At 35.0% G+C, this 13,625-nt stretch overlaps 1 protein-coding gene across 4 annotated transcripts in view; it reads left to right on the top strand.

Moving 5' to 3' along the window:
• The window catches only part of SNAPC1 (small nuclear RNA activating complex polypeptide 1), a 43,061-nt gene that overhangs the window by 25,591 nt on the left and 3,845 nt on the right, over positions 1 to 13,625 (top strand). For all 4 annotated transcript variants that reach the window (XM_058739263.1, XM_058739261.1, XM_058739262.1 and 1 more), the window contains one exon: positions 2,632 to 2,782. In XM_058739263.1, the coding sequence (XP_058595246.1) occupies positions 2,632 to 2,782 (151 nt within the window). The remainder of the gene's footprint in view (positions 1 to 2,631; positions 2,783 to 13,625) is intronic.

Below are 13,625 nucleotides of genomic sequence, written 5' to 3' on the forward strand. Positions count from 1 at the left end.
CTTTAACTTTTTCTCTTTCAGTTATCTTTTCTGGTGTTTACTTGGAATTTTGATACTGTTGTTTGTTATTGTCTTACAGCTTTTGATATTCTTGATCATGGAAGGTTTTAGGACTTTCTATCCTTGGAGTTTTGAAATTTCATGATAATGTAACTTGATGTGGGTCTTTTTTTTCCCCATCACTGCCCTTGGCTTTCAGGGCAGGCATCCTTTTAATCTGATAGCCTTCAGTTATGAGGAGTTTTTTATATTGTTTCTTTGATAGTATTTTTGCTGCATTCTTGCTTCTTCTCTTGAATTTTCATTTTCTTATTTTTGTTTTCTGTTTTCAACCCGTTTTCAGGAAGACTGCTTAAACTTTGTCTTCTGAACCATTATTTGAATTGTTTATTTCTGCTGACCTTTTTTTATTGCTAAGATTTTTTTTTCTTCTCTGAATCTTTTCTTACTTAAAAAAATTTTTTTTTCTGGAGGCACTATCTTTATCTTTTATCTGTCTGAGGATGCTACAGTGTTTTGAAGTTTCCTCCTTTCTCCCTAGAGTTCCTATTTTTGTTTATTTTGGTCTCTTTCATTTTGGTGGCTTTGTTGAAACATTTGAAGAGCCTTAGATCATATTTAAGAGTGGTCATATAGAGCTACAACTTTTAGCCTCAGTATTTCTTTTCCTTGGATCTGGTCATTTTTACCAGACAGCTTGTCTGCGGGAAGGAGAGGTAAATAAACCAGGCTGCCAATGTTTTGGGAGCCTACAGAGAGAGTCCCTCAAGAGGCTTACGTTCCTTATGCAGATTTCACCTAACTCCTGGGTTGTCAGTGAGAGACTCTGTCCCCTTCTTCTATTACACCATTCCTCAACCCTGCAGCTTAGCCTCTCCAGAGAGCAAGCCTCCTGTTTTCTGCAGGAGGTCAGTTGTTGAGTTTTGAGGTTGGGAAACAGGACACAATTACTTCTGTAGATTTTCAGCCTATCTGCCATTTTTGTTGTCCCATTTCTTTTTTTTTTTTAATGTTTATTTAGTTTTGAGAGAGAGAGGGACACAAAGTGTGAGTAGGGGAGGGGCAGAAAGAGAGGGAGACACAGAATGCAAAGCAGGCTCCAGGCTCTAAGCTGTCAGCATAGAGCCTGATGCAAGGCTTCAACTCATGAAGTGTGAGATCATGACCTGAGCCAAAGTCAGACACTTAACCAACTGAGCCACCTAGGCGCCCCTTTGTTGTCCCATTTCTGATGACTAATTCCTGATCCACTTGGATCAGCTTGCTTTCTAGTAACTTCCTCAATATAGGCAGTTAGATTTCAAATTTCTTCATTCACTTCAATCAGCTACCACTCACTGTTTCTACTGCTAAAATTTTTTTAGCAGCTGCATTGTTTTCTGTTAGCTCTGTTTTGTGAATTTATTCATTTTTAGCTTCTTACTTTCATGTTAGTGGCATTTTAGGAGAGAGCACTGATAAACTTATGTGCTCAATCCCATATTTTTTCCTGTTTTTTTTTCATGAATCCAAGAATGTCTGTATTCTGTGGGAAATTACTATCATTTTCTAGTTGTAGAAATGAAAAGGAATAAAAAAAGTTAAAAGTGACTGTAGATTTGTTAAGTGTTACATATAGGTATCTCACAGTAAATCGAGTACAAAATATTGTTGAGCGAAGAACAATAAATTAATTAATCCAAATTGTTTTAAACCAGAACTGTTTCCATATAATATAGTGCTAATTGATATTTAATGTGTATCTTTAGACATAATGAAATACTTTTTAAAAGTTATTAAAGAATTAAATTATAATTCCCATAAAGTGTTAATAGAGTGTGTCATAGCATAGCTGCAGATTTTTTCTTTATTGAGACACAATTAACATATAATGCATGATAGTTTTTAAACAATTGTTAATACCTGCACTGCATACATGGCATTAACTGAAAACTCCTGTGAGAACTCTGCTTAAGCAAGTAAGGGAATTCATTGACTGATGAAACTAAAATGTCCTTGCACCGTCCCTCCATTTCTTACCTGCTGTGTTGCTTTTACTGTCTTCAAGTGTTCTTCCTGACAGCCCTCTTTGCTGTGGTCCCAGCTTTAGGTTCAATAGAAAGGGAGAATTTTCCTTCCTGATAGTTAACTAGAACTCTAAAATGGAGTTATTCTGGCCATGATAGAGATCACATGCCCAAAATCAGTGGCCATGGGAATGTGAAACTTTTGACTAGGTCAGCAGCACATACCTGGAACCAGGCAGAAAGTAGTTCCACTCAAAACATATGGTGGTAACTAGGGAACATAAGTGTTATTAGAAGAAAGGAAAAATAGGTTATTAGACAGTAAAAAACAGTACTCATCCTTTACACCTGTTTCCCAGCCATGCAACTACAACTACATTTTAACCCAACAACTACATTTTTCACCCAGTTTGAGTAGTTGCTGATGACACTCCAGAGAGGCTTTCCTATTGTAAAGATAAAAGAGTATATATATGCAACAAGTGTTAAGCCAGCATTATGGTAAAGTACTTTATGATTTTTATTTTTCCTCCTCTTTGATTGTATATGCTTCTTTCCCTAAATTATCCATCAGTTGGATTCATTTTGTGATTCATTGTGGTTAATTGGATTTCTCACTCTCAAGGCATCCAAGTCAAGAAGGCACCGTCAAGTCAAACTTGACTCTTCTGACTCTGATTCTGCATCTGGTCAAGGACAGATCAAAGCAACTAGGAAAAAAAGAAATAAAGAAACATTGAAATCAGCAGGAAGGAAGATGTCTTCCAAAAACAGAGGTAACTTTTTAAAGTCTTTTTGAGACTCAACAAGGGATAATGGGTCTTATTCAAAGCCTCCCCTTACCATTTTTTTTAAGTTATATTCCTATTTTATTTTCATTTTTTTAAAATTCTTTATTTAAAAATTTTTTTAAGTTCATTTATTTATTTTGAGAGAGAGAGAAAGAGTGACAGAGGAAAAGGGAGAGAGAGAATCCTAAGCAGGCTCCATGCTGTCAGCACAGAGCCCAATGCAGGGCTCAAACTCACAAACTGAGATCATGACCTGAGCTGAAATCAAGAGTTGGACACTTAACCAACTGAGCCACACAGGCACACCTATATTATTCTTTTAAAATATGTATGTTGTGTGATAATTATGGCCTTAGACAATTTTGCAGAACAAATACATCCAATGGAAACTGGACAAATTACAAAGATAAACATGAGGCTAATAAAGCTATTACATCATATCAAACTTACCTATTTTTTCTTTATTAAAAAGGATTAGACACTTGTTTGAGAACCTTGTGAGATTTAATATAAGAAATAAATTAGTTATCTTAGATTCTTAGAATCTTACTGCTGAAAGGGACCCTAGGAGTCATCAAATTCATCATTTCATAGATGATGAGATTCAGTTCAGGTCCGTACAGATTAAATAACTTGTCCAAAAGTCATGTAGCTATATAGTTATAGAATCAGTCTAGAATTATCCAGAGCATACTTTATTAGTAATTTTTGTGTGTGAAATAATGTATTCTATAAACTGTATTTCCCTTTAGCTGCATTAGTTAAGATGCACCTTTCTTTTAAAATAGTGTGTCTATAAAATTAACCTTGGTATGTGATTCCTAAAGAAATGACATTTTAATAGTTTAATTTTTAAGAAATTACATTAGGTATTACATATTCACCATACATACACACATAGCAGACTCAGGAGAAAAAAAAAAGCATTAGAAGCATTAATAAATATTCAGTCTAGTATAAAACACTCCCAGCTTCTAGAGCAGTATAAGAAAATATGTTACAGCCTTTTAGCATTGTTTTCCTTCTTATACTGAGGCAGTAGAAGGGGAATTGAAGTTAAATTCCTTTAGCATAGTTCAGATATGATTAATTTCAGTAACAGTTGCTTGAAGAACACTGAACATTCAGAGGAACAGATACCGTATTTGTTAAGGATAATCAGGAAATACTTCAAAAGCAGATTTCTTTAGTTCTTTTTTACAAGGCTAGCAGATATTGGGAAGAGAACTATTAGACCAATCTCACTTATAAGTATTACTGATAAAAAAATCCTGTTACATGTATCAGAAGAATCCCAGATATAAAACAACTTGACTGGGGTACCAGGGTGACTCAGTGGGTTAAGTGTCCAACTCTTGATTTTGGCTCAGGTCATGATTTCATAGTTCTGGAGAATCAAGCCCTGTGTCAGGCTGTGTGCAGACAGCCTGTTTGGGATTCTGTCTCTCCCTCTGTCTCTGCCCCCAGCCCCACTCACACATGCTCTCTCTCTCAAAATAAACATTAAAAAAAAAAAAGAAAAAAAACACCTTGGTGCATTCATTCCAGGATGCAGGGATGGTGCAATTAGGAATCTCAATATAATTTGCCATATAAATAGGTTAAAGAGGAAAATGTAAATTCATTATAACACTAACCCAAGAAGATGTTTGATAAAATCTAGCATCCATTCTTGATTAAAAGAAGAATCCTCTAAATTAGGGGGTCAGCAAAACTGTTGTAAAGGGCCAGAGGGTAAATATTTTAGGCTTCATGGGCTGTCTGATTTCTGTCACATCTACTCAATTCTGCCATCGTAAGGTGAAAGTAACTACAGACAATATATAAATAAATGAGTGTGTTTCAAAAAAAGTGTGTTACAAAAATGGGTGGTAGGGCAGACTTAGCCTGGGTCCATAGTTTGTCAATCCCTGCTCCAGATAAAAGAAGTAGATGGTTATTTCTTTAACTCAGTTTTAAAAAGTGTATGTCGGGGTGCCTGAGTGGCTCAGTCGGTTAAGCGGCCGACTTCGGCTCGGGTCATGATTTCGCTGTCTGCGAGTTCAAGCCCCGCGTCGGGCTCTGTGCTGACAGCTCAGAGCCTGGAGCCTGTTTCAGATTCTGTGTCTCCCTCTCTCTGACCCTCCCCCGTTCATGCTCTGTCTCTCTCTGTCTCAAAAATAAATAAACGTTAAAAAAAAAAATTAAAAAAAAAATAAAAAAAATAAAAAGTGTATGTCAAAAGGCCATCTCATGTTTGTTGGTAATATATAGAAGTATCACAATTGTATTTAATATTGATCTTGAAGGGCTAGGCCTATTAGTGTAATTAGGGAGGAGAGTGAAGTGAGATATGCTTTTTTATAAAGGTTATAAAATTACCATGATTTATAAATGACTGATTTTATGTTTAAAAGTATCTTAAAGAGAATTCACTGAAAAGAAAATAGTAACAAAAAATTTAGTGAAGTAAGGGATACTACTGTGGACCTTACAGAAATTAAGAGGACAATAAATAAAAGTTGGGAATACCTTTTTTAAAAAATATTTATTTATTTTGATAGAGAAAGTGTGAGTGGGAATGAGGCAGAGCCTGATGTGAGGCTTGATCCCCAAAACCATGAGATCATGAGCTGAGCTAAAATCAAGAGCTGGACACTCAACTGACTGAGCCACCCAGGTGTCCCTGAATACTTTTGTGCCAATAAGTTAGATAGCTTAGATAAAATGGATATATTTTTTAAAAGACATTTCCGAAACCAATACAAGAAGAAATAGAGAATCTGAGTAGTTCTATGTTTACTAAAAAATTAAATTCCCAGATGGCTTTGCTGGGAATTCTAGCAAACACTTAAGAAAGGAATACTGTCAATCCTGTTCTTTCTGAAAAAACAAGAAAGAACACTTACCAGCTTATTGATACTATAAGAAAAGACAACTAAAGACCAATATCCCTCATGAAAGTAAATGTAAAAATCCTTACAAACTGTTAGCAAGTTGAATCCACCAGTATATTAAAAGGACAATTTGGTAGGACAAACTAAGGTTTATCCCAGGAATATCAGGCTGGTTTATTTAGGAAATAAACCAACATAATTCACCAAATTAGCAGAATAAAGGAGAAGGACTGTATAATCATCTCAATAGATACAGACAAAATATTTGACAAAATCCAGCATCTACTCATGATAAAAGCTCTGGGAAAATTAGCTTTAGAAGGGAACTTCCTCACCCTGATAAAGGACTTCTGTGAAAAACTGTAACTAACATCATACTTAATGGTGAGACCATACTTTTCCCCTAAAATTGGAAACAAGGCAGGGATGACCGCTTGTTGCTCCTCTTACACATCATACTGGAGGTCCTAGCCAGTGAAGTAAGGCAAGAAAAGGAAGAAAAGACATTTAGATTGGAAAGGAGGAAGTAATACTATGTCTGTTTGCAAATGAAATTATTTCTTACTCAGAAACTCTCAAAAAATCTACACAGTAGCTACCAGAACTAATAAGTTTAACGAGGTCACAAGGTGCAGGGTTAGTATTTCTCTGTGCTAGCAATGGAATAATTGTTAATTGAAAAAAATGTTAAAAAGTATAACACCCAAAACACCCAATAACACCCAAAACACAAAATACCGTGGTATATAGGTAACAACATATGTTCAGGATCTGCATGCTGAAAACTACAAAACGATGAAAGAAATCAGAAAAATTAAGCAAATAGAGGGATAATATGGACTTCATGGATTAGAAGACCCAATACGTTAAGAGTCAACTAATCCCAAATTGTTCTGTAGCTTAAATGGAATCCCAATAGAGTTATTTTTTATAAATTAACAAGCTAATTCTTAAGAATATAGGGAAATGAAGAGAAACCAGAGTAGCCAAAACAGTTTTGAGAAATAACTGTAAAGCTTCAGAAATCAAGACTGTGCTCTCTGCAAAAAGACAGACATACAAGGTTAAGACATCCTAGAAATAGATCCATACTTCAATTTTATATTCATATGCAAAAAACAGACCCTCAACTCATACCTCTCATCATTTACAGAAATTAATTTAAAATGATCACAGACCTAAATATAAAACCTAAAATTATGAAACTTATAGACAAAAACATAGAAAATGTGGTCTTAGATTGGGCAAAGACTTTTATACATGACATAATAAATACAAGCCATAAAGGGAAAAAATTGACAAATTGGACTTGCCTCAAATTAAAATTCTTTGGAAGACACTGTTAAGAAAACGAAAATACCAGACTACAGACTGGAGAAAATATTTGTAAAATACAGACCTGATGGAGGTGTTGTATCCAAATATATAAAGAACCGTCCAAACTTAATAATAAGCAACCCAATTAAAAAATGGGCAAAAGATTTGAGCAGACACTTTGAAAAGAATATATAGATGGCAAATAAACATATCAAAAGATGTTTGACATCTTATAGTTATTAGGAATACAAATTAAAAGCATAATGACATTCTATTTTCCCTGTTGGAATGGCTACAAAAAACAAAACACAAAACAAAAAAATTGGCAATAACAAAAGCTGATAAGGACACAAAACAGTTTGAACCTTTGTACATTTCTGGTGGGAATCCAGAATGGTGTATAGTCACTTTAGAAGACTGGCAGCTTCTAATAAAGTTAAACACACAACTTAACCATATGACCCAGGAGTCCTACTACTCCTTGGTATTTACCCAAGAGAAATGAAAAATTATATATTCACATAAAAATTTGTATGTAAAAGTTTATAATGGTTTCATTCATAATTGTGAAAGATTGTAGAGAGCTTGTATATCTTCAACTGGTCATTGGATAAACCAACCGTGGGCGACTCATATGCATTGTGCTAAATACGGTGCTAAATACATGAAGGAAGACAGATACAAAAGGCATATAAGACATTCTGGAAAAGGCAAATCTGTAGGGACAGAAAACTTTACTGGTTGCTAGGAACTGAGGGTGGAGGGAGGTGCTGACTGCAAAAGGGCACAAGGGAAATTTTCGATGTGATAGAAGTGTTCTGTATGGTAATCACACAACTGCATTGTCCAAACTCCTAAACCTGTAATTGAAAATGGTGACTCTTGTTATATGTAAATAATACTTCAACAACCAAAACAAAACCAAATGAGAGGACATAAAGAAAAGACTGATTAGTTTGATTATATGTAAAAATTCTGGAAGATTAAGACTTTTTTTCTAAGGTACCAAAGAGAACTTAGGTTTCGAAAGCTGCAGGAGCATTTTCTATTAGTAATCAACCTTCACACAAGTGCAGAGAGAGGTCAACTGACCAGGCTGCTTTCTTAAACCCCTAAAAAACAGGTAGTGAAATAGGGTGTGTGTGTGTGTGTGCGTGTGTGTGTGTGTGTGTGTGTGTGTGTGTGTGTGTGTGTTTAATGTAGTTGAGGAACAAAGGAGAAGCAAGTGCAAGATGGGAAAGAAATTAAAGTGGTTTTTTTTTACTGTTTATTTTTAAGAGAGGGAGAGGGGGAGGTGCAGAGAAAGGGGGAGGGCAGAGGATATAAAGCGGGATCTGCACTGACAGCACAGAGGCCGATGCGGGGCTCCAACTTACGAACTGTGAGGTCGATGACCTGAGCTGGTCAGATGCTCAACTGACTGAGCCACGTAGGCATCTCAATGAAAGTTTCTTTTCATCTTAAATATTTGGCAGGTGTAACTTATGAAATATTACTTCCTTCACTAACTGTATTTTATTACTTAATGTAGTTGAAACATTTTCATCACCTCTGAAATTAACTTTAAGAACTGGTTCTTTATCACATCCAAGATTTGTTACTGAATTTACTTAGAAGTATTAGGGAGGATTTAACCCGTGAGAAAGAAAGTGGCTCAGAAGGTGTTGTAAATACTCTGAAGCAGAGGTGGTTTGTTAGTCTGTATGTTAATAGAGGTCCATCTGCTTACTTCATAGTTTCTTTTTAATCAAAAATTCACTTCCCTAATGTGAAAGGGTATTTTTGATTTCATGCTCTTTCCAAGAGACACCTTATATTCTATAAAATGCAAAAGAGTTTGTGAAACTACTTGCAGCATATATAATAATGTTAACATTTCTAATTTTAGGGAGCTCTTACCAATTAGTAACAAAAGGGCCACCACTCAGTAGAAAAATTGGCTTAGGAGATGAGCAGGCAATTCACAAAGTGCAGTCAACATGCATATGAAGAGATATTTAATCTCAATAATTAATATAATTTAAAATATGATTTTTATATAATTTGTTAGATTGGCAAAGGTTAAGTATAAGTGAATACCCATTGATAGTAAATGTGTGAAGATGTGGAATCTGAATTTAAGTGGGAGTATAAATTGCACATCCTTTTCAGACAGCAGTTTGGAATCATCTGTCAAAATTTTAAAGGTATGTGTCTTTCAATGTAGCAATTTAATTTCTTGGAATTTATCCTTTACAAGTGACAAAAATAGGACATTCACTCCAGGATTATTTGAAATGGCAAGTACTAAACAACTCAAATGTATAACATTAAAAAGTTGGGTATATAAATTTGTCAGCCCATATAAAAGAATATTTTGCAGTTATTAAAAAGCTAGAGAAAGTTCTATGTATACGGACATGAAAATATGTTCAAAATCTATCAAGACATTGCTTAGTGAAAATGTTTTTTTATTTTTTTTAATTTTAAAGACTTTTTTTTTTTTTTTTTTAAGTTTATTTGAGAGAGAGAGCGAGAAAGCATGGGAGGGGTAGAGAGACAGGGAGAGAGAGAGAGAATCCCAAGCAGGCTCTGCACTGTCAGTGTGGAGTCCAGTGCAGGGCTTGATCCTGCCAACTGTGAGATTGACCTGAGCCAGAATCAAGAGTTGGACGTTAAACTGACCGAATCACCCATGTGCCCCAAAAATGTCTTTTTAAACAGGAGTATGATTGCATTTCTGTTCATAAAAATATATGTAGACATAAACACAATATATATCATTGAAGAAATCTAGAAGCTTTTTAACAGTGGTTAATTCTCAGGGATGGGATCATGGGGAATTTCCAAGTCCCTAAATTTCTGTAATGTTTGAATTTTATGTGATAACTATATGTTACTTTAGTAATCGGGAAAATTCAGAGATTTTTTATTTTTAATAAAATAAACGTAACAATAATTTCATAGGCTTAAGACAAGTAGAGGGATTGGTATGAAAAAAAGTCAGGGTAGTTGGAAGTATAGAGTGACTCCATTTTGCTTGGAGTGTAAAGGATGGGTTGAGGAGTTAATGTAGAAAAATATGTTGAGGATTCTATTGTGACCAGCCCTGAAATGTGGAACCAGCAGACTTTGGTAGGCAGTGGGGAGTCATCTGAGACTTCTGAGCAAGAAAGTGGTATGACCAGTTTTCTTTGAAGAAAATCAATCTGGGAGTAGTATGGTGGGTAGGTGGGGACAAACTGAAAATAGGAACACTAAGTAAAAGGCTGTTTAGGAGTAATGAGCATCTCGCCAGGTGGTGGTAGGAATTAGACAAGCAGACGAACAGATAGGAGAACCAATGTCTATAACCAAACGTAGATGCAATTTAGAGGTATGTCACCAAACACAGAGGCTGATGGAGAGGGGTGAGATAAGGATGCTTAATGCAACTGAAGGAATATTGGTGCCTTTAACAGGAATAATGATCACAGGGTGAAGATTTCTTTTGGGGTAGAATTTGCCCTGATCTGCCTTTTCAGGTTCAATTCCTATAAGAGCCGTCTGGCACATAAGTAACTGCTCAGTGTATTGGTTGGATTTACCTAAATTTGTATTATTTAAGCTCCAGCTATACCTGTTCCCGATCCTAGACCATAGCATGCACATTTCTAGGAGGACATCAATAATAGTAATGATATGGTTGTGAAGAAGATAGCGGCTATTATTTATGCCACATTTATGATCTGCCACAGTTTTTTCACTTGTCCAAGGTCACCTAGCTATAAATAGAGCTGAGATTTGAATAGCATTCTGTCTGAATACAAGCCCAAATCTTTAATTGCTATACTTGCTGTTTCTCAGGTAACTGGAAATAAGGATCTGGAGCTCAAATTAGACATGCAGTTAGGTACATTGTATTCTAGCTGCATGTCTAGTAACCATTTGTTTTGAGATTGAGCATTAGTCTTTAGTTATAATTGTGTCCCACATTGGTAGCTTTGAGTACAGTATAACCATCTACCTGATACCCTCTGGGGAGTTAGTGTTTGTGATAACTGAGGTTAATGATTTAAATGTCAAAATTTACTTTTTAAAAGTTTATTTATTCTGGTTAATATCTTTCTAAAACATTCTTCTCTATATATTTCTTGTTTTCTACAATGTGCACTTATTTTTATAATGAGAAAAATACTAAAATGTATTTTCTGCTCTCGTTTTTTCTAGAACATTGTACCCTAAACATAAATTTTCTCTTTACGACTCAGAGTTATCATCATAAGCATATTACATTACTGGGTTTTATAATAATTGTATCAAGAAATATGTTAAGGGGCACCTGGGGGGCTCAGTCGGTTAAGCATCCAACTTCGGCTCAGGTCATGGTCTCTCAGTTCATGAGTTCAAACCCCACGTCGGGCTCTGTGCTGACAGCTCAGAGCCTGGAGCCTGCTTCAGAGTCTGTGTCTCCCTCTCTCTGCCCCCTCCACCACTCGTGTGCTGTCTCTCTCTGTCTCAAAAATAAATAAACATTAAAAAAAATATGTTAAGTGTGGGGAAATTTATCTTTATACTTATGGCTTCATGATACAGTACTTTGTCAGCTCTTAGGTCTTGTTTTGTAAAAAGTTCTTCTGTTATATTTATTGTGGTGGGTATCTTATTTCTACTCTCATTGTGGCTTGTTGCAATTTTTGGCCCTTTTGCTCCTTCTTAACTGTAATGGTTTAGGAAACTGGGTGGCCATTCAATTCAGTTTTTATGTACAATAAATGCAATCAGGTTCTGGATAAAGGCCTGGATAAATAAATGCAACATACCGGTGACTAAAGTTCATAAGCTTTATTTACTGTGTGGACTTTGAGATAAACATCTGAAGTTTTGTGTGCTTACTTCCTGGTTCCTTGTATTTGTATTGTACTTCTTGGTTTGTATTTGGTTTCCAAATACAAAAGCACTGTATTTGTTTTTAAGAGCTTTTAGAGAGGGGCGCCTGGGTGGCTCAGTCGGTTGAGCGCCGACTTCAGCTCAGGTCATGGTGCGTGAGTTCGAGCCCCGCATCGGGCCCCTGTGCTGACAGCTCAGAGCCCGGAGCCTGTTTCAGATTCTGTGTCTCCCTCTCTCTGACCCTCCCCCGTTCATGCTCTGTCTCCCTCTGTCTCAAAAATAAATAAACGTTAAAAAAAAAAAAAAGAGCTTTTAGAGAACGTTGCTTTTTAGTTTTTAAACTTAATGTAGAAATCCATCTCTAAAATGTAGTTAATCGTCATGTGACTAGATGAAAACTTTTTTCTCAGCTGTCAGTTTTTAACTCAGTCCTTTGACATTGTTGGATAGATTGTTAGGTTGTAAATGTGAATTTAGGGAAAAACCATTAATAATGGATATGGATGGACATTGCTAAAAGATTGTGAAGAACAGTATCAGTAACTTTGAGTAGATTGTACTGATTATAATTCTGCGAATTAAAAAATTTTATAGGTTCAAGTTAAAAAAAAAGTGATTAGATATACAAAAAGATTTCCTAAAACTACCATCTTAAAAATCATGTAGTAATTTACTATAATTAATATTTATGATTTGCAAGTAAAGGTAAAATTCTATTTTAATGACTTGAAACTTAGTATTATTTTATTAAGCTTGAATTGTGTTTAAATGGAAGCTTATTACCGTTTACTCAACTCTACTTTAGAGCAGTCTATTCACTGCATAAAGTCTATACTCCATTAAGGTCCCAAGCATACATACGTTCAGAGTAGAAAGCTTAAACTTATTTTCATTTAATTTCTTGCCTTTTGCACTGATAGGTACATATTAGCATATGTGCTAAATGAAATACTGTGGTATAAAAAAAGTCAAATCCATATTTAATCATTTAATAAATATTTGTTGAGGCTCTACTATATGCCAGGCACTTTTCTAAGTGCTGGGGGTACCTTAACTTAAATCAAAATCTATCTTTGTGAAACTTACATTCTAGTGGGAGGAGGCAGACCATAGAGAAAGAAATTCACATATAATAATAGATCAGGTGGTAAAAGGATTGGGGAAAAGAATAAGGCAGTGTAAGGAATAGAGAATGACTGGATGTGGGTATTGATGTTGGGACCTAAAAATTACGTGCTAAATGGGACCTGATAAGACAACGGTGTTTCATAAATTTGATTATGATATTTCTTCAGGCACCAGAAGGTTGATGTAGAAAAGTCTTTTGGAAAATGAAAAGTCAATGGCAAATTATGACTAGAGAAATCTGTCTTGTAGAGTATATATAGTGAGAAAAGAAAGTATACATTTAAAAACAAGGCCATTCACTTTAAAATTACATTTGTGATTAGTTAATAAAGTTGAAATAACACATGATTATTCCCTGATGTCTGTAGATATAACCTGTGATGTGTGTGAATAAAGCTTGAGTAAGATACTCATGTTTGGTTAATTTCATTTTTCCCCTTTTTCTCCATTTTCTTTACTTTAATGGAAGACTTAGGTTCTTTTCAAAGCTTAGATTTGTATTAGTACTTAAAAACAGATACATGTTTTAAAATGCATATTTCTCTTTATCATTACAATTTTAGCTTTTAGTTTAAATATCTAATTTTTGTTATTGTAATAATGACATTATTTGTGTAAAAAATTTTCTCAAAGACTAACATTCTTTGCTTTTGTATAAA

Source organism: Neofelis nebulosa, chromosome 7 (genome assembly GCF_028018385.1).
Source record: "Neofelis nebulosa isolate mNeoNeb1 chromosome 7, mNeoNeb1.pri, whole genome shotgun sequence".
Lineage (NCBI taxonomy): Eukaryota > Metazoa > Chordata > Mammalia > Carnivora > Felidae > Neofelis > Neofelis nebulosa.